The sequence below is a fragment of the Neolamprologus multifasciatus genome, chromosome 6, assembly GCF_963576455.1.
Source record: "Neolamprologus multifasciatus chromosome 6, fNeoMul1.2, whole genome shotgun sequence".
Classification (NCBI taxonomy): Eukaryota; Metazoa; Chordata; class Actinopteri; order Cichliformes; family Cichlidae; genus Neolamprologus; species Neolamprologus multifasciatus.
Window position 1 is genome coordinate 34,135,699 of NC_140444.1, and position 21,150 is coordinate 34,156,848.

Sequence of the window (21,150 nt, forward strand, 5' to 3'; positions counted from 1 at the left end):
AGGGGATGCCCACTCACTTTTCTCAACCTTTGAAATAACCTTCACCTTTTCCAATCTGTCCAGCTCCTTTTCCACAGCTTCTTTTAGTGCATAAGGAACTGGGCGAGCTTTACAGAAAATTGGTGTAGTGTTTGGTTTAGTGTGGATTCTAGCTTTAAATCCCTTTATGCAGCCTTGGTCATCCGAAAACACTGCCTGATGGCGCTGAATCACTTCTAGTACTCCTGGCTTTGCTTCTTTCTGCACTAGTACCTTGTGTACTGTGAAAATCTGTTTCCAGTTCAGCTGTAGTTTCTTTAACCAGTTTCGTCCAATCAGAGCTGGTCTGTCTCCCTGAACAACGATCAGTGGTAGGGTGATGTTTTGGGTCCCATACTGTACTGGTAACATAATATATCCACGCACAGCAATGTGTTGGCCTGAGTAGGACTTGAGCTTTAGCCCACTGGCTGGTTTTATAGGGAAATGAGTGAGATGCATCTGATAATACTTGTCTGATACCACCGACACTGCTGATCCTGTATCCAGCAGCATGGTGGTGTTCTTGTTCCCAAGTACAACATCCACTGTGTATCCCTTCTCACTGGAGGTGATGGAGTACATTGAATAAACTCCAAAAAGTTCAGCTTCATCATTCCTACTTGAGCATTCATCCTCAGTTTCCAAATACTGAGTTTGTTGATTGAATTTTTTATTCCTGCAAGCACGTGCAATGTGTCCTATTTTTGCACAAACATGACACTTTTCACTCTTAAATTTGCACTCACGTGCTGAATGCTTTCCACCACAACGATAACATGGTTGCTTCACTCCTGTGTCTTTTTTAGGTCCCTTCCAGTTCTTTGGCTTGTTATTGCCCTCTTGCCTCTGTCACGCTGTGGAAATCTTTAGAATCCTCGTCGCCAGTTGTGATATTCTGGATTAGGCTCTTTGAAAAGATCAGGACAGAAGGACGTGGATAGGTGCTTTTATTGAACAGCAGGACATCACACACTAACTTGTTGGTTTCTTAGCGGTGCACAAACTACCCAAGAACTAGCCCTGTAACAGGCACTTCTGTATTTTACCACTGGGGGCAACAAATTCACTCTATTACAACATATATTTTAGGACTCCATGTGAAAAATAGTTGACCTTTGGGCATATAAATATCCTGAAGCCCTTGCAAGGCTATCTTCATTACAGACATTGAAAAGAAAAAGGTTGAACCCTATAAAGGTTCTGTTGGCACATAGTACCAGATACTTCATCTAAATAGAGAACCGACAGCCACTTAACCACAAGATTTACAACAGAGACCGAAAAGCATTTGTATGTGCTCGTATCCTGCTGTTTGTGTTTATAGACATCACTGATAGGCCTTACCTCGAGTAACCAACAAACACAGACCCAGAGCTTGACTCAGCGTGTAGTCTTTTAACAGTCTCACCAACTTGTAAATGTGACTGTTAAAATTCATGAGATCAGGTGAGAGAACAGAGAGAAAAGACACCTGGAGTCACAGCAGTCTGTAAACTACTCATATCACAGTTTACAAGGTACAGCATGTGAAAAAGAGTGTTTATTGGACTCTGTGCTGTGCAATGAGAAACTAAGTAGTAAGTACTTAGGAATTAAAGCAGTAAGCAGCAGTCAGGTGCTGCTGATCAAGTGCACTTGATTAATTGATCCTCAGTGAGTACGAGCACCTCTATAGAAGCAGAAGGTTTGGCAGTTCGCTGGTGTGGAGCAGACAATCCAAACAATTTGAAGTTCATCATTTGTACAGTGAGAAAAATAAATCACAAACAGAAAACACGCAGCATAGCTGCCAGTCTTCCCTGGAGTCAATGTTTCAGTAAATTTATCCCAAGGTCAGATACCATGTTCAATGTTAAAGATCACGACAGCACAAACAACCGATGGCTTGTTTGGAAGGGTTGCAAGCACGATGGTGGAGGGGTGATGATTTAGGCTTGTTTTGCAGCCACATTACCTAGGACCTTGGAGTCGACCATGAATTCCTCTCTACACCAATGTATTCTAGACCCATATGTGTTCTTATATCCAACAGACACACAAAATTGGTTCATAGAACAGGACAATGATCTCTAGCACACCAGTAAATACACAACAGAATGGCTGAAAACGAAAAGAATGAAGGTCCAGACCTCAACCTGACTGAAATGCTGTGCATAAACAGAGACATTATATGAGACAGACATTGAAAAACAGAAATTGACCCCAGAGAGCAAATCAGCATCCAATCTCTCAGAGCCAATCACGTTGCTTTGCTGATGCCTGCGTGTCGTTGACATTCACGGCTATGCACTCGCAGGCACATTCTTAATGAAACAAAGATATAGGTAGGGGTACTTATCACACTTCTTGGCTTATTATATTCATAACATGGCTTAGCATGGAGTTTGTTCAGGGCTCTGGTAGAAAACCAGAGACACTGATTGTGTCTGCAGTCTTAACTGAGGCATTAATAAAGTAGGACTTAAGGGGGGGCTTTTGAATCCCTGCTTTTAGGCAGAGTCACAAACTTATTTAAGGAATGTTTTTCATCAGATTTACTTGAAATATTTTTGTGTCCCATTTAGTATTAGAACTAAAGTTATGGCTCTATCCCCACTCATTCAGACAGTGTTCTTCATGAGAAGGATGTCATTGTGGCTCAAGAACGCCTGTGAAGCAAGATATCATGTTCCTTTCAGAGGGAACTTAATCTTTTTGTGGAAGAAGAACATGATGAGGTACATCTGTAATAACTTACTTCAACTTCTAGTTAACTTCTTCAGTTAATGGTAGTTGTTAAGGTCACGTGATAACAGATAAGGTTGTATGTGTAATGATAACTCTTGGTTATCTTGGCAGATCATTCCATGTGATACTGTCACAAGAGCTCTGGAAAAGCTAGCAACGAAATGTTGAATTTAGGCATTTTAATGGGAGAAGATTTAAGATCTTCTCCCATTTTGAAGCTTTTCATCTACATTTGTTTTTGTCCTCACAGCTTGAATTGCTCTGTGAGTAATCGAGCTGTTTGATTTTTTCTCTGCCATCTTAATGACTGGACATGATGTCAGAGCCTCATTCCAAACCAAACAGGCTTGCACTGCAACATCAGAGTCCAAATTACAAAGCTGCTGGTACCAAACTGAAGTGCTGCCTTGTTTCCTCTGCCATCCTAATTGCTGCCCAACAACAGAAAAGGCTTACTTCCAAACCAAACATCCTCACTTCCCTCTTGAGTGGGGCTTGAGTGAAACTGGGGAGGTTTGTAAGTGTGCCTTGGAACCAATTTGAAAACATTTTCACTGCCATTCTAATAATGAACGCCCCCATTCACTCCCACCCCAAACACAAGCTGTTAAGTTTCATTCATTTTTCCATAGATCGGTATCAACAGATTGTCAATACTTTATATTGTACAGCAGCATCAAGTAGCGCTGTCTCGTGCATATTCAAGTTCCTAATAAACAAACTTTTCAGTTTCTTGGAAATATTTTAATCCTGTTTTTTCTGTTCCTTCTTCTTCTGTGATTACATAACCACAAAGAGCTAATAAATACAACAGCGACACAAGGGTAGCCTGCACTGTGTGCTAATGCAGCGTTCGAGACAAGGCATGAAATTGGAAAAGACACAGACAAGAGTGTAGCGGATCATACATCATCTTCATTCTGGGCCCATTAAGAGCAGATTGCATTATTTTAGTTTTGCCCCAGTTCAAAGGTTTTATGGATGCTGACAGTGACTGAAAGGTGTGGTTCAAATAAGCTCAGCGAACACAGAGGAGGCCCAACGCTGTCAGACTGAAGCCTCAAACTGAACCAAGGGCACGGTTCATTTATCTGAGAAGTGATAGTGGGTGAATAATTAGTTTGGCAGCTATTGACTGCACATCCATCTAATGATGTTAGCTATTACAGAATGCATTCATACATTTATCTAACTAATTAAGCAATTTCTGTATATCTGTTTGTCGGTTTTCATTCAATCTCAACATCCCCTTCAAACTTGTGTCATGTGTACTGCTAAGGACACGAGTCAGAGAAACGTAGAATCTGACTGATACACGCTGAAAATTGCAGCAATACCTGCACAGCTGTTCAAACACCTTAAGTGTTTGCATTGTTTCTCCCTCTTTTAATGTTCCTGTACTTACTTTATTTTTATATTACCTTATTTAGATTAAATATTAGATTAGATAAAACTTTAATCCCTAGGGTGGGTTCCTCCGGGAAATTCTGTTTCCAGTAGCACAGCACCGACAGAAGTTGCAAAAGTATGTAAGCAGAAATAGAAATTTACCATATATATACATATACACATATATAAATATGGAGAAATATATAAATACAGAGTATATAATAGCAATAAATAGGAATAGGAATACCAGGGAATTGCACATTTCAACTATTGTGAGTCTATTGCACCGTTGAATATAGAAAAATATTGCACAGTGAAAAGGGCACTACGGCTTAGTTGTTCCCCCCTCCTTTGTCCCCTGGTTTCCCCTCCCTCTCCCCTTCAGCGAAGAGATAAACAGTCTGATGGCGTGTGGGACAAAGGAGTTTTTAAGTCTGTTGGTCCTTGACTTTGGGAGAAGCAACCTGTCACTGAACAGACTCCTCTGGTTGTTTATGGCCGTGTGCAGAGGATGCCCAGCATTGTTCATAATGTCCAACAGTTTCTTTAATGTCCTCTTCTCTGCAACTGTCACCAGATTATTTGCATTTTTCTGTGTAATTTTGAGTATGTCTTACATTAAGACATGATGGGAATCTTTTCATTTATTTATTTATTTTCTCCCCGTTTTAATCTGTAGTGGTTCAGCCCAGAACCTATTTGGGCTGTGGCTTAACCAATTAACAAATTAGCCAATACCACCTTGTTAAATGTTAACTGGTCAGCTTGTTTATTTATGAAGGTGTGATTGGTCCACTTGGATTTTTTTCTGTTTCCTGTTTTTTTTATTTAAAAGCAAGCTGTTTGACATTTTGCAATGACCCTGATGAAGGCTGAAGGCTGAAACGCATTGGTCACTTAATAAAGCTGTTTCCTAATACTTTAAGTGTCGCTGGAGTCTTCACGTCATCAAGCATCAGCATGCTGTTTGGGCTTCCCACCTACTGCATTTGCTAGAATACTGCCAAACAACTGTGTGTAAATTGCCTGTTACAGTGCCCAAGCCAGAGCCTCCAATTATCAAACCACAAGACATAAATTGCTGTATGTCAGGATATGTCAAGACCTACTTAGTCCCAATCACCTAGATGCCATTTGGGCAAACAGGGTGCTAGTTAAAAGTAACTACTTCAAAACTGGGAGAAAATCAATGTGAAATAACACACTACAAGAGTGCACCGGCTGTCCTCTCTCACCAATACGGTGAAGAAGAAAAAAGTTATTATGTTTGTCTAATCTATGTCACCTGATGTCTTGGTAGAGTATTTAACAGAGGAGATGAAACAACTCCAGGCCTCGAATGCAGGTGTTCTTCAGGTTTTAGATGTGTCCTTGATCCAACACAGCTGATTTATGTGGTTAAATTACCTCCTCAACATGTCTTGAAGTTCTCCAGAGCCCTGGTGACAAACTAATCATTTGATTCAGGTGTGTTGACCCAGGGTGAGATCTAAAACCTGCAGGACACTGGCACTCGAGGCCTGGAGTTGCCTACCCCTGGATTAGAGTATCTGGCTTGATACCTTCTGTGAGGCAGAAACCCTCTGTGCTCTTAAGATCAGGCTTTAAACTTTCCTTTTTGATAAAGCATATAGTTAGGGTTGGATCAGGTGACCCTGAACCCTCCCTTAGTTATGCTACAATAGGCCTGGGCTGCTGGGGGCTTCTCACTGTGTATTTCTTCTTCACTTAACTCCTTTCACTGTCTATGTGTTTATGTGCCACTCTGCATTTCCAAAGTGTGTCCTTTGTCCTGTCCTCCTCAACTCACGCCCATCCCTGAGCCTGGTCCTGCTGGAGGTTTCTTCTTTTTTTCTTCCCACTGTCACTAAGTTCTAGCTCCGTATGGGATTGTCTGAATGTTGGGGCTGTATTATTGTAGGGTCTTTAGCTTACAATATAAAGCACCTGGGGTGATTGTTGTGATTTGACACTATGTAAACAAAAATGAACTGAATTGAACTTAATTAGTAACTTATGAAGAATGTGGAACAGGAGCATATAATAATATCAAGGACATAAGAGTGTCTGCATAGGGAATGAAAAGTCTGCCTTATTTAAGGCGACAAAACTGTTTAAAGAGCTTCTTGCAACACAAAATGATGAGGCAAAACAGGAGACTACTATCGTTTGCACAAAACTCCCACAGATGCAGATTTGTCCCAAATAAATTAAACAACTCAGTGTTAAACACACTAAGAGGAGGAAGGCTCAGACAGACTTATCACAGCAGGTGTAAGGCTGTACTGGCCCACATTCACAGAATGCTACAGGACGAAAGATGATATTTGAGAGGAGGACCAGTGCCGTCTCCTGGCTGAGCACAGAGAGACCACATCAGTACTTCAGGCACAAAAGGACATGGAAAATGAAAGCAGCCAGGAGCGCAGGAGAAACTTCCAGGCTCCTACAATCAATTAGAACCCCGAAGGAGAATTTTGGTGCAGAGGAAAAAGCCAGAGATGAATGGATGGACAGACTCATTCATTTAAACAGTCAGATGGAAGAGGAAATGAAGGAACCAGAAAAAAATCAATGGCAGAGAAATTCCTCCTCTTTCAAAGAATTCCAAGAATTTCTAAACAAGTCTGCCCTCCGAACCTAATATTAATAATATTTTTAATTATATTCATTTTATTACAAATGCATAAAAAATAAAAACATAAAAGGCTGTTCTTCATACCTTTACAAGTTGGACAGCACCGCACAGAAAAGGTAGTTAAGATGATCTATTAATGCACAGGTTATGCTAAAATAAATTCCTTTAAAAAAAACTCCTCGAAGATTACCGTTGTAATAAGTGTGACTGTAATAATCCTCACCTCTGTTTATGCCTCTGTAACCCTGGAACATAATTTACTTCTTTGATTTCTCGCCGCACTAAGTGCTGCTGTAACAGTCTGATTTCCCCACAGTGATCATTAAAGTCTGCAATCTTAATCTGATCTTTAAAGCCGGTGCAGGCAGGGCGTTAGACAGACCGTAATCGGGCTCACCTCTTGTTTGAGGCCATGAAACCGTCGTACTCTGCAGACATCTTGCAGGACAGAGCCTGCTGACTGTGATCAGACTGGCAGTCTGTTACCACCATGTTATAACCTGGTGACAGAGACAGAGAGAGAGAGATGAGAAAGAGATACTACTGGATGCCATCTGTTTCAAAGCAGTTGCACATGGTTGGGTGTATTGATGATTATACCATTCTGCATGGTACATTATTTTACCATCAGCCATGATCAACCCTGTTTGTGATTGACAAATGATATTAGAAATGGAGAGAAAATATAAAGATAGAGATGTGTGTGATAGAGAGTGAGGAAACAATGTAACAGGGGTGAACAGAAGAAGGAAAAAACTAACAGGCTAACAGCATGAGTAGACAGCTAGGACAGCCTCCACTTACTTATCTATTTAAGACACTCCACGATATTTAGGACCCAGATTGAAAAGGATTCCCTTCAATTTACCCACAGGAGCATTTGTAAAAAACAGTCACTGATGTAGGGTGATGAGGTCTGGCTTGCAGTCTGCCCGGTTGTCATTTTTACTCGGCAAAACAGACTAGAAATGAGAGGCCAGCTGTTGCAGTCACAACAAGCATTTACAGAGTTGGTTAAGCCAGGGCTGTGGCTGTGGTTTGGGGTTTTAGTGTTTGTGACTAAAGTAATTGATGAAGTTACTGCTGTTGTGCCACATGAGTAAATGCATGCGCCTCTCTCTGTATGGGCCACGCTCATATTCATCCTTCCTAATACTCTTAGGGGGAAAAAAAGACTTCCAAAAACACAACTTCAGCTCCTGTGAGGTTACGTTGCATTCATTTTGGTGACTCTCACAACATCTGGGCACATCTGGATTTATTGCTGCTCGATTATATCAAAATGTCTGATTTTAATGTAAATTCTCGTTGCAGATTGTTGGTCGAGAGTCCTTTAACTGCCTGCCTGCAGTCTCCCCTTTGTGTCACATGTTTATTGCTGCAGTATGAGCATGGTGTTTGACAGCGGGTGTTAGTGGCAGACTTTAAAGAGGCAGCTCAGGAGCAATAACAAAATATTTCAACAGGGGATGCCTAAGGCAGCTGCCTAGTTATCCTATAGCCTTGGGTAAGAGTTATGGGTCACTTCATCTCATTCCTGTGTGCATGTCAGTATTAGAAGTCTTCCTGATGTCTGTGGTGTTGCATTTGTGCACTGTGGCATTGTCATCTTGAAACAGAGAATGAGCTTACATATTTAAGGTTGTGTGCTCCAGCATTATCTGAGAAACATCCATATAGGATTGGAAGACACATTTCATGCGCCCACATAAATTTCTGATTTAAATCTAAATGTTTGTGTGAATGAATTCAAGATCGCTGCTTACCTTCTGAAGTTAGGTCCACATCCTCTGTGTCTGTGAAATGAACGTCTATGCAAAAGAAAAAAGGAAAGTATAAAAGAAGATAAGGAATTAAAAACAGGAGCTTGTTTATCTGTCTTCTTCTCAACATCTGTAACACATCATCCTGAAAGTACTCTGATTAGAGAGCAAGAACACAACACATCATATACTCACAAGGATCAATGGGATTCAATGTGATGGAGCAATGTGACGTGACAAAAACAAGGTTCCCTACTGTGAGCTAAAACAATGAGTCATTGTACACACACATACACACACAGCATCATGAGCCAGAGTGGGTCAGAGCAGCACGATATGGCTGAGTCAGTTATTCTTTGGCATGATCACTAGATAGATAGATAGATAGATAGATAGATAGATAGATAGATAGATAGATAGATAGATAGAAGAGCAATACTGACATCTAGTGGTGTGAAAATGTCAGCTCTATTGTCACAGGCCGGCTGTCACATAGAGGCTGACCAGTTACACTAACAGTCAATGTACAATCAGCTATTAGCCTAGCATGCATGTCTTTGGACTGTGAGAGGAAGCTGGAGTACTTACAGAGAACCCACACAGGCACAAGGAGAACATGCAAAACTCCACCCAGAAAGGCCCCAGCTGGAAGGGGCCTGACATTCTCATTGTAAGTGGACTGGTGCCACCCCACTGCACCAATATGCAACCTGTTTTTTTTCCCTTCTTTTCCTCATTATTTACAGTTTTACAAAACACAACAATGCAGAAATGCTCAGATATAAGCAAAGTTGCAACTTTTCTTTTGCTTTGCTTTTGGTTGAGCCACAGTGAGTGTCTCTGGGGAAACTATATTCAGCACGTCTGTTATTCACCAGGAGCCTCATTTGCCTTTTGTTTCCTTTTTGTCTTTAAACCATTGTCGCTCCTACAGAAAGACGTCAGAGCACTGAAAACACTGCACTCGTCAGTATTTATTCTTTTGCAGGCTTCTCTTGTTCAACACTGTTACTGCTTCCATCATTCCTCTACCACGCTCTCTCGTGGAGGTGTAGCAGTATGTAGATTGCAGTTGCACTAATACATGTACACACAGTATATGGCCAATAGCAGAAAACAGTGAAACCAAGCAGTATGAAGCAGTTAATATGAACATACACCATTATAATAATAATAATTGCTTGTTATAATGTAATTAATTAGCAAAAATGTTACAAAAGAAAGTTGTGAGGGAAGTGGTAAAATGTGAACGAGAGCTCCAAAATTAATCCAGTAAGTTAATTTTCAGTCTATAAAATTGTGTAAGCTTCCAGGGAAATGCCCTACTAGTGTTAATTTGAGGTAACTTTGCAAACTCATGTGTTTAAAAATGGCAGGCCCACTGTCTGACTGTTTTACTAGCTGTGATTATGTGTATTTTCCTCTGTGTTTACATTAAAGCGAGTCTCCATAATATCCTCTCCGCTGCATTCAAAGAGAAAAGCTTCATCTGTTCTTAAGTACACTGTTTTATTATAGCATCCCAGTCCATCAATGAAATTATTATATCCTCTATTCCTCTCGCTCTCTCTCCCGTTCTCCCTTGAAGTGACATCGAACAGCCTCTAAATCATTACTTTGGTCATCTTAATACAGCTGAAGCTCTATCCGCCCCTCACTAGTTCTCCCAAAGGCCTTTTTTAACCTTTTTTCATCCCTTCCTGTCATCTCTCCATCACTGAAGCAGGAGAAGGAGGAGTAATGAGATACCTGGATCAATCCTCCCCCCCCCCCCCCCCCCCCCCCCCCCCGCTATCATCACGACACCACCACCACCTACGCCACTAAATCCTCCAGAGAAAATTTTGCCATTACAATTAGTTTCCCACCTCTGGCCATAACTCAAACTAAAGCACCTGCACTGAAATCAGTCAGCCTGGGACGAGGAACGAAAACGACAGAGCGTGGAGTTGGAGCGGCTCGTAAACAGTTTGCAGGGACGTTTCACTGAGGTCAGGCGGGAATGCATAAAATCTCAACTTGTTTTTCACACTCTTAAAGGGCTATTAAGTAAGATTTGTACTACCCCATGACACAAAATGACTGCAATATATCTTAATAAGGGCTCTGATCAATATTTCAGTGATTCCTTTGTAGTATGATGAGGATAATCTGGCTTCCGAATCGGACATTTGGATGCTCAGCCTGTTCGACTGTGGCACTCTGAGAAGCTTGAATGGGAACTTTGTTGAGAGTAGAAGGGGGCAAAATCATTCTATAATTGTTATGGCCAAACTGACGCTGATACCAATGGCAGCTTTTGGGAGTAAGAAAAAATCTGAATTGTGAAACCAGGCACAGGGTCACACAGCTAGCCTTCAAAATCTAAATGAAATTGTTAAATTAAATTAAGATTTAGGCCACATGCAATAACTATTTATTAACAATGGTGAATGGGTGAATGAGACAAGTTGTGTAAAGCGTTTTGAGTGCTCTGGTACAGTAAAAAGCATAAAAATAAGAAATCAATCCATTTACTATTTAACATAGCAGAAACACAGCCAGGAGACATAAGTGGACACAAACCACTTTAGCCACAGGTGGATGGATATGTTGTTATTCAACAAGTAACAACAATGTAAATTCCTCTGAATCCAGTAATAAGATATGAGATACAGTATGTCGAGGTGCTGTTATTAGCGGTGTACTGATTCTAGTAATTGTGCTATGCAAGGCTACTAGCTTAATTCTTCAATCCTTTGCCCCATCCACACTTTGAAGTTGACAAGTTGGACACCAGTGGACGTTACTACACAAAATGACTACACTACTACAAAGTTTAACACTTTCTTTGGTTGTAACATTGTTGCTACTCACTTCCTGCGTGGATGCAGCTTTACACTTGATGTGAGACTGGTAACATTCTCGCATGCTAACTAACCGAAATAACAAAACCAAGAATAAATTGCAGTTAAAAAGTGCACAATATATAATCTGAACGACAGATCCGATAGCTTTATCAGTGAACTTAGTTTCAGCTATAAAACATTTAATCTCCATTAACAATTTAGAGTTGTAAAGTGAAATACCAATGATTTAATAAAACTAGTCTATAAGATGGCAACTATGTCAAGGAACAACACACAGTGTAGCACTTTGTATCTATTATAGCATAGTTAATTATTTTTTATGACCGTGTGTCTGAATAATGCGCTACAAAAAAGGCACTCATGTGGAAATGTGTTTGTGATCCAATATTACATTTCAATTTAGCTTGATCTGCATTTTTCTAAAATGTGTTTTTTTCCTCCCCTGTAACAATTTCACTCATTTCATATGTTTATTCATTACAAATTATAGCAAAAAATCTGATAAACTTTTAATTAATTTGTGCAATTTATTGTGCTTTTTAATCAAATAAAATGCAGTTAAACGGACTCACAACTTGGAGCCTTACGCGCTTTAAGTGTCGAACTGACAAGTATTGATGAATGCATTACTACTCCTAATGACCTTTCACATTCAACAAATAACTGCCTGCTCCTCTGAGGCCAAACACATCAGACCATCAGTGGTACAGACAGCAGAGGCTGAACTCCAAAATACCGACAGCCAAAAAAGACTGACAGAGGATTTTTGGAATGCAGGTGGCGATTAGACAACAAGCTATTTATTTAACAGAAATAACAGAAGTCAAAACATATCAAATGTTAAAAATCCTAATTTCCTGTTGGATTAAAATGGTTTAAAATGTGATTTTAAACATTTATAAAATAAAGAGACAGGGGCATGTTTACCATTGTGTTGCATCACTTCTTCTTTTGGCAATCTGCAAGTTTGGGACCTGAGATGATGATTTGTTGTAGCTTTTAAAATGAGATGCTCTCCTGTTTTTGGTTTATGCTGCTCAGTAGTTAGGGGCATTCGTGTGTCATAATCCTTCATATACTGAGATATATCTTAAAAGCAGGAAATTTAATACCATAACACTTGTGCTTTGACGATATATTTTCCTCAACATTTATACTCCTGAAAAACTCCACCTTTCTAGATTGCTCATTTTACAGTGTAACAACTATTCGAAAACTTTTTTGATGGTTTGCTTTAAATTTTTAATGAGATAATTCTTCTCTGTGCATCACTCCAGATCAAACTTTCCACTCTGAATGTGAAATATCTCAGCTTCTACTGGATACATAGCCATAGAGTGTTTAAGGTCGACAGATATTCTCGTTACAGGAACAAAACATTTTAATGATTGAAATCCTCCTCACTTGTCCTCTTGCGCCACCATGAGGCCAAAATTTCTAACTTTTAGCATAAAACATTCCCTTCAGCCTCAGCTGTTGCTGATTAGCTGTTTTGTGCTAATCAACAATGTTAGTATTATAGCATTGTAAACAATGATATCTTGTTATTACTGCAACTGAAAGCATGCTACCATGATGATGCTAGCCTTTAGCTTAAAGCGCTACCAGAGACGTAAGAGTACATTGCACACTTTAAAGGGGATAGTGACAGTAGTATAACTTCCAAATTAATGAGCTGTTTTAGTTTTTATGTCCCAGAAACCACTAAAATTAAAGCTTGGAGCATTTCAACATGGCTGCCATGAAGCATTACCTGCTTCTTAAAGGACTTTACCATCAATGTATACCTCAGAAAGCTACTAGTATCATTGTAGCTTGTTGTTTCTCTGTTTTCTTTACTCCAAATGTCTAAATTGGTCATTAAAGATGTTAGCCATTTCTCCATCCCCTTATATCTGTTTCCACCTCTGAGATCATTTCTGTTGTTGGTGCTGCAAGATGTGATAGAATTTAATTTTTTGAAGATCCAAAGCTAGACTGAGGCCAAGATCATATTAGGGATTATCACAATGTATTTACTGTTTTAGGGCTTCCAACAAGCTGTTGCCAGCTGCTGTCATGGAGACAGTTTCTGTCTGCTTCCAGGTCTAAGCAGATTAGCTTCAATATTTTGTGGAAGCTGCTGCCAAGTTGGTTGACATTTCACCCCAGGTGTGTGTGTGTGTGTGTGTGTTGTGTGTGTGTGTGTGTGTGCGCGTGTGTGTGTGTGTGTTGTGTGTGTGTGTAAGCATATGTGGGTATGGGTTCATTCTGTTCTTGCAATCAGCACCTACATTTCCTTTTCTATGACTAGCTTCCGTTTTAGTATTGTTAACAGAGTCACTACACGGCGGCTGCTTCCCCCTCGGCTGAGACAGCCTGCCTGCGCAGCTTCCTGTGTATGCGTCTGTATGTTTTCATCTACCACTGGGTGTGTAGTTGCATCTTTGTGCCATTGTGTAGCTATAGATATACATATATAGAGAGAAAGAGATAAATAAATATAGGGCCTCTGTGTGTGTGTGTGTGTGTGTGTGTGTGTGTGTGTGTGTCACTGTGTGCAGGCACTACCATCGACAAACGCTAAAGCAACTTTTGTTTTGTGTTTGCAAAGAGAAAGAGGAAGGGTATAAACCAAGGCGTCTTTAAAAAAGTCTTTCAGCGCTCCGAGATGTGAAAAGAAAAGAAGCTAACAGAAATGTGCTTCCTCAGCTCTTTCATCTGGTGTCAAAAAGGAAATGAACTCTGTATGTACACTCTGTACACTGTATGTGTGTATTTAAATAGAAGAATCCTGGAATTCTAAATAGTGAAATTGCTCACTGACTTGCATAATTGACAGCACTGACACACAAACAGGCACAGTGTTCAATGAAAACCTCTAAGCCGATACAAGCGACTCAGAGTAACTTGGATTGTTTCCAGAACCTAAAGGAAGTCTGATTTAAAGGTCAGGTTCAGACAACTCAAACATCTTTAGGCTGATGGCACTGAAGTATAAGATAGATATGTTCCTGAAAAAATAAATATATTGTATTGTATACATGCCAGTAACTAGTTTCCTAAGTATAGTAACAGAAATTACCCAGATGAAGGAAAAGGGTGAAAAAAATGTCCCAAACCTCTTTGAAATTCTGCACCACAAGTACCACCACTGTTGTATGTTCAAAATGTTGGATGAGCTGTAGCAAAAGACTTTTCAGCTGAATACCCAATACCTCACAGATCAGGCTTTCCAACAGGTTTGACACTCTATGCCAATATTTAAAAATAGACCCTTACATAGTCGTGAAGTGAGACGTGCAGACTGTAAAACCAAAAAAGAACAGATTTTTTTATGTTACTCTCTGTTTGTTTGGGGTGTTTTTCACACTTGTCCCACTAGCATGAAGTGATAAACAAAATAAACGAAATTTAACTTTAATGAGCCATCAGACCTGCAGCACCAGAGCAGAAAGGAAGTGAGTGTTTTCACTTCATCTTTAGAGTCATGGCACATGGTTTGAGAGATCACATGTTTACTTTTTTCTTCTTTGTTTTGCCTGAAATATTTCTAAGAAATTAAACTCTTGAGCTTTCCGTGTTATAACAGTTTCATTCTGTCATACCATTATAGGATTAATAAATGCATTGGAGTTTCCTCTTTTATCTGTTTTGTTCACCGGGTTCGGTTATCAACAGCTTCCTGTGATTGCGTAAATATTTTTTTAAACGAATGTTCTACTAATATAGGACAGAGTTTAAATCTTTTTAAAAAATCTGGTGGTTTACTTGAATCAGGAGCTGCTGTGTGATGAGAAGAGTAAGATGTTTCAGGAAACAGACATCACACTCACGTGCGCTTTGGTTCTGGAGATCCAGGTCTCCAAAAGAAGCGCGAGGCGCGTCTTGTGGAACCTCCCGGTGGTTTTCACAGCTATGTAAACGTCCTCCACCTTCAATTCGGGCTGGCTGACATGTGCGTCCTCGGGCACCGAGCGATCTCCCATCGGCCAATGCTGTTTCGCCGCTGCTTCTGGTACTTTTCGCCGGGTTCTGCGCGTCCTTGACCAGGAAGGTAGCCTGCTGGATGGTCCGGTGGTGGATCGCACCGGGTGATGGATGGTGAACCACTATAACTTTGGGAAGGCTGCTGGTTCGAAGCTGAAAATCCACGTAGAGAATGATGAAGAAGGTGAAAATTAAGACAAGCAACCTCCGGCGTATCCATCTGTTACGCATGGTAAAGCAAAATAAATTAAAAAAAAAACTCAGTTAAATGTTGTAGGTCATTTAAAACGTGCTCTTAGCGCCCTTATTTAAAATCAACGTCATTTTTTTAAGTTCTGGGTTAATTTCGTAGCAGGTCCTCCATCACTTCTTCGTCTTCCTCCTTTTTTACAGTTCCTGAATGGCCCAATTACTAATAATTCTCACAAGTGCAGCTCAGTTTCAGAGTCGTGTCAGTCACGCACACGATCAGGGTCTAACTCGTGTCTGCTGTGATCACATAGGCAAAAACTCGCATTTCCTCTCATTTTGTGCAAAAAGCCAGAAGCGCAAAGATGTATTTGACTTTCCACTTGCAGTTCTGCGCTGTCGCCACTGTCAAGCCACAAGGAACCAGGTAATAATATTTCCTCCCGCCGCTGTCAAAATAAAGCACATCCGGTGAGGATCTGCATAGCAGCTTAAACATGCGTCATATCAGGGGTACAAGACACAGCAGGATATCACGACACTTGACGTTACTTGACGTTTACTTTGCTTTTTGAACCCCTGTTTCTCTTGTAGGTGTACTTCAAAATGCAAAAAAAAAAAGTTAACATTTTGAGGCAACGCAAATAACAGCAAAGTGGAAAAGACAGTTTAAAGATTTTTTTTTAATTCCTTAAAATGACAACATAGCTTTTTGTCATTTACAAACATTCCGACTCTTCAGAAAGTCCCTATATGTGTATGAAAATGAGCTTCCTGACAGCAAACAGTAGGCAAGACTGTCTGTCAGGACTGACATTCACAAAAGAACAATGATCTGCATCTATTATCGAACACAGCAGGAAGCTGTGCTTCAAGAACAGGGGTGAATCTTTCAAAATAAAATACAGAGCACTTTTCTACTCCTCTTGAGGACTCAAAGTACTTTATACAATATATCTAATTTGAAAAAGGTATGTTTTGTCTAAGTGCTTTCTAACTAACGTTGCCAGTCCAAGGAACTTCTCCAACAAACCATTTTAGCATGCAGACTGAAGCAGCCAGGACTCAAACCACCAACCTGCTGATCAGCAGATGGCCTGCTTAACTTCCTGAACCACAACCACTCCTGGTCAACCAAGCCATTCCGGTCTACTACCTCTGACATTGAGGAGACCCACTTTGAAAGAGCTATGTCCACATTGTGTTAACTGAGTCCTCCTAACTCAAAACATCAGTATGGTTTTGTAACATGCAGTAAACAGCTCTGATGTGTGCTACAACAACTGGCAATACATGGCCAAAAGGAGCCTTCAGAGGAATCACAACTCAATCATATTTACTGCCATGTTTTCATAAAAGCAGGAAGGACCTACAGTTTGAAAGGAAAGAAACATAGTTTGAGTAGCAACAACAACACCAAACAGAGAAGACTGGATTACAACAAACACAGAGGAGATGGGACTCTTTCTTCTGCTAACAATGCCGTTATTTCACCATCTCTTATCCACTGTATACAATATCCTGCTTTATTAAAATCACAGGTCCACTTTAAAACAGCGCAGCTTTGAAGATGCTCTGTTTTAAAGTGGACCTGCATATGCTGACAGATATTTTCTGTTGTCTATTTCATACTTGTTTGTTTTTATTTTAAATGGTAGATAGTAAGCAGGGGTTTTTTTGTTGTTGTAATTTCAGTAACTGCAAGTAATAAGTAAATAATCAAACACATAAACATATATATATATATATATATATATATATATATATATATATATATATATATATATATATATATATATATAAAGGAATTATTTTTACAGCTTTTCCATCCATTCGTAGTACACCAAAGAAATGAAGCAACGGAGAAAACAAACAAATAACAGACATGTGCCCTTTTCTTCTTTTTAATTGGCTATAAATATTTGGGGTTTTTTTGTTTTTTGGGGGGGGGTTGCCTGTCCCGTTTGGTTCTTTTGCCATCAGAATTATTGTCTAAAGGCAAAGAAAGATGCCCAATGGATTTACTTTACCAAATGGACCATCCCAGCCTTGCCGTATTGGTCTATTTGATTCACCTTTTATTGTTTATTTTATTTTATTTTCACTTGCTAAATACGGGACAGACTTGATTGGGGAAAAGAAAAGGGAGAAAGAAAGAGGGAAAGAAAAACAGCGGGGAAGAGGGACGGGATAAAGGGCAAAAAACAAAAACCAACAAAACAAGCAGACAAAAAATACAAATATCAATCACCTGGATCACCTGTTGAGAAAGAAAAAAGAGAAAACAAGCAAAGAAAAAGAGAGCAACATAATAAACAACATCATGATGATCTATGGGAATATAACAGTAAATACTAAATATTAAATATTATTGTGCAGCACGTATGATCGACAGCGCACAGTGTGCTTTGAGGTAGGAGCCAAAAAGGGTGTATTTTGTGTGTGTGAGCACCCGTGTGTACACCTGTGAGCATGAACGCGCTTATTTTTAAAAGGTTCCTTCATGTAATGATCTGCTAGAGGGTGTGGGGAGCCACAGCCCCGTCCTCCAGGGCATGAAGCAGGTATGGAGGAGATCCAGGCTCCAGACATCCAGAGGCCCTCAGAACACAAGAGACCAAGGAAGACCAACAGAGGGGCAGCTGCGCCACTATCCCAGAAAGAGCTGAGGAGAGCCCCAGATGAGGGGTCACTCAGCAGCCACGGAGCAGAAGCCAGGGGGGGTTGCAGTGACGTGCCCGTGACCTCCACCAGCAGCCAGCTGTGCCAGAGTAACCGAGCCCCAGGCAGAGGGTACCCCACCCCCGAAGGGGCCCAAGTGAGCCCCAGGCTCCAGGCCCTGACAAGCAGCCACCAGGAGTGAGCCGGTGGGTACCTGGATGCCCATCCCCGGACACAAAGAACCACCAATGTCTGAGGGCGTCTGCCACTGGCAGGGGGAGTGGTGGGGGGAGATAGGCCTCCATACCATGGAGGGCCTGAGATGTCTCCAGAGAGGTGGCATCTGATACCCGACCTGACATATTGACACAGACAAACAGGCACACACAGATACAAACATCCATTCCCACCCTCATGCTCTCATATGCAATTATTCAGCAGTCACCCAATGTGGAGACAGACATAAATAGACACTGTACACACAATCACACTCCCCAAGCGTACTCTAATCCCCAGGTTTAGGTACCCTTGCTCCTGGAGGGGGAAACTATACCCAGACCCAGGTTGTGTTACCCTTTTCCCTCGGGTGGAGAGAAGCTGTGCCAGCTCCCCCGCTGACCCCAGTAGGCACCCCCATACTCTGCAACCCACCAGGGAAAGGGGGCCCAGGCCCATCCGGGGCCCAGTTCAGCAGCGCCGCCTGGCCCCACAGAGCCCGGGACACCCCACCCGACCCCACCACAGAGAAAACCGCACCCACCCCGTCATCCACTCAACAAAATTTAAAAAAAAAAAAAAAATTTAAAAAAGGACATTTTCTGTGAATTAACTGAAACTTTCTGCTTTAAGCACACTCTGACCATGAGCTACGGAGCTGTTTTATGTAATTTTCCACATTTATATTTTGCAGTTTACACCCAAAGACTTATGTTGGCACATTTCTTTCAATTACTACATCATTATATTTATTTAGTGTGTGAAAAAACAAAATACTGTTATACCATCTTTTTCTCATATTAAAGCATCTCAACTAAATGTGTAGTTGAAGTTCCTTTCACACTGGCAGACAGAGCAGTTTCACTGCTCCAGCACACTAAACATCCCAACAGGCTGTATGTGGCCCCACGATGTAAAATGAATTTAAGTTACTTGGTTTAACAATTAACCCAGATGATGCTGAGGGTGTTATGCACTTCTGAAGCAGTTTTTATGGCAATCCCAACTGTGAAGACAGTTCACTGCTGACAATAAATGTTTACTTGTCATATCACTCTGTATACAGCTGACGCATGATGTAATCAGTTTTCCTCACCGGTTGTAGAGTTAACTGTGTCGTAGATTTCCTTTTAAAGGGATGAAGATGCCATTTTTTGTTTGTTTGCCTTAGTTATCACTGAGATGTGTCTAAAATCAGAGTGTATATTAATGTAACTGTGTGATTCAAAAGGCAGGAATAGTATTACACCAAAAAAAGCTCTTAGCATTCCTCATTTCCAACTATTATTTAGGGTTAGGGCTTGGTTGTGTTTTAGCTGCATGAAAAACGAACACATTTTCAGAAACTAGAAGCAGATTTGCAAAGAATCGCATTTACTGTCCATGTATCTCTAAACTTTTGCTGCAACTAATCTAATCTAATTCAAACATTTGATAAATTTGGAGGATAAAACTTTATTTGAAATAATTTTTATCTGTTGTGAATCTTCTTCACTTGATCTTTTTTGGGCCATGTCTTATATTTTTCTGAAGCAGAATCGAAACAAGACAAAACAAGATGTTCACTTTTGTTTTTGGAGAGCAACCATCAATCTCTGGGTCTAAGCTTATAGTGTGCTGTTTCCTGGGCTGCTCTCTCTGGAGACTGTCGCCAAAGAGAGAAAGGTTGATACAATTAATTCACCTCAGACCCTCATCGCCACCTTTGTTTATTTGTCCTTTCTCAGCGTTCTCACCTTACATCCATCCCTCCAACCCCCCTCCCTTCTCTCAGCCTCTCTCTCTCTCTCTCGCTCCCCTCTTCTACTGACCACCTGTTTTCCTTTTCCCCACTGCTACCTGACGCAGAGAGGACCAGCCCACCCACCCCCCAACCCACTCCTCCTGGTCCCGCAGGTAAACCAGAGACGCCCAAGGCACACCCTGGCCAGGAAAGACCCAGGATCGCCTTACGGCCTAGCTGAAAAGTGCTCTTTCTAAGTAAGTACATCGCGGCCCCACTTTGAACAAAGAGCCAGGGGAGTCAAGGGACCAGACCCTCTTTCAGGGCTTTGTCTCTCTGCCTGCTCTGAGCTCAGAGTCAGACACTGACTTGGACTGAACTCAAGAATTCAGATTGGAGAAAAAAATCACAAACATGCAGATGAGAAAGTTTAAAGAACTAAGAAAGAGTCTTTAGAGGCCAGGCATTAATTTTACATTTTAATTAATCTGGACATCAGATTCGAAATTCAGGTTTTTAAATACGAAGATTTTAATGGTTGTTTAACAGCTACTGAAACAAATGAAGGATAAATAAAAATTGGAAAATGACAGCACATCAATGAAGAGGAAGCTTTACTAAGGCAGCTATTTCTGTCCTAATGTGGATAGCCAGACGTTCCCCACATATCAGTGCTTTTAACGAGCTTACAGCACTAATCTAAGGTCCCACTGACAAACAAAACCCTGCAAAGGGAACCACTTAACACTAGAGGCAGGTAAAATGACCTGACCTGTGTGTGTGTGTGTGTGTGTGTGTGTGTGTGTGTGTGTGTGTGTGTGTGTGTGTGTGTGTGTGTGTGTGTGTGGCTGCACGCACAGAGCTTAAGTACCTGTAAAGCCCTCTCTCTTAACCTTCAGTCTGCTGCTGAACTGCTGCTGACATTCAGTTCAAAATTTAAAAAAACAGTCACATTGCAGACAACATTCAACTAACTACCCAGTTTCTTCTTTTTTTATAATGACA

The 21,150-nt window shown here is 40.8% G+C and overlaps 1 protein-coding gene across 1 annotated transcript in view; it reads right to left on the reverse strand.

Moving 5' to 3' along the window:
* The window catches only part of mfng (MFNG O-fucosylpeptide 3-beta-N-acetylglucosaminyltransferase), a 33,309-nt gene extending 17,332 nt beyond the window's left edge, over positions 1-15,977 (reverse strand). Inside the window, 4 exon segments of the mRNA XM_085162141.1 lie at positions 7,173-7,275; positions 8,542-8,586; positions 15,199-15,347; positions 15,349-15,977. Coding sequence (XP_085018267.1) covers positions 7,173-7,275; positions 8,542-8,586; positions 15,199-15,347; positions 15,349-15,587 — 536 coding nt within the window. The 5' untranslated portion in view covers positions 15,588-15,977.
* Between the last annotated feature and the right edge of the window lie 5,173 nt (positions 15,978-21,150).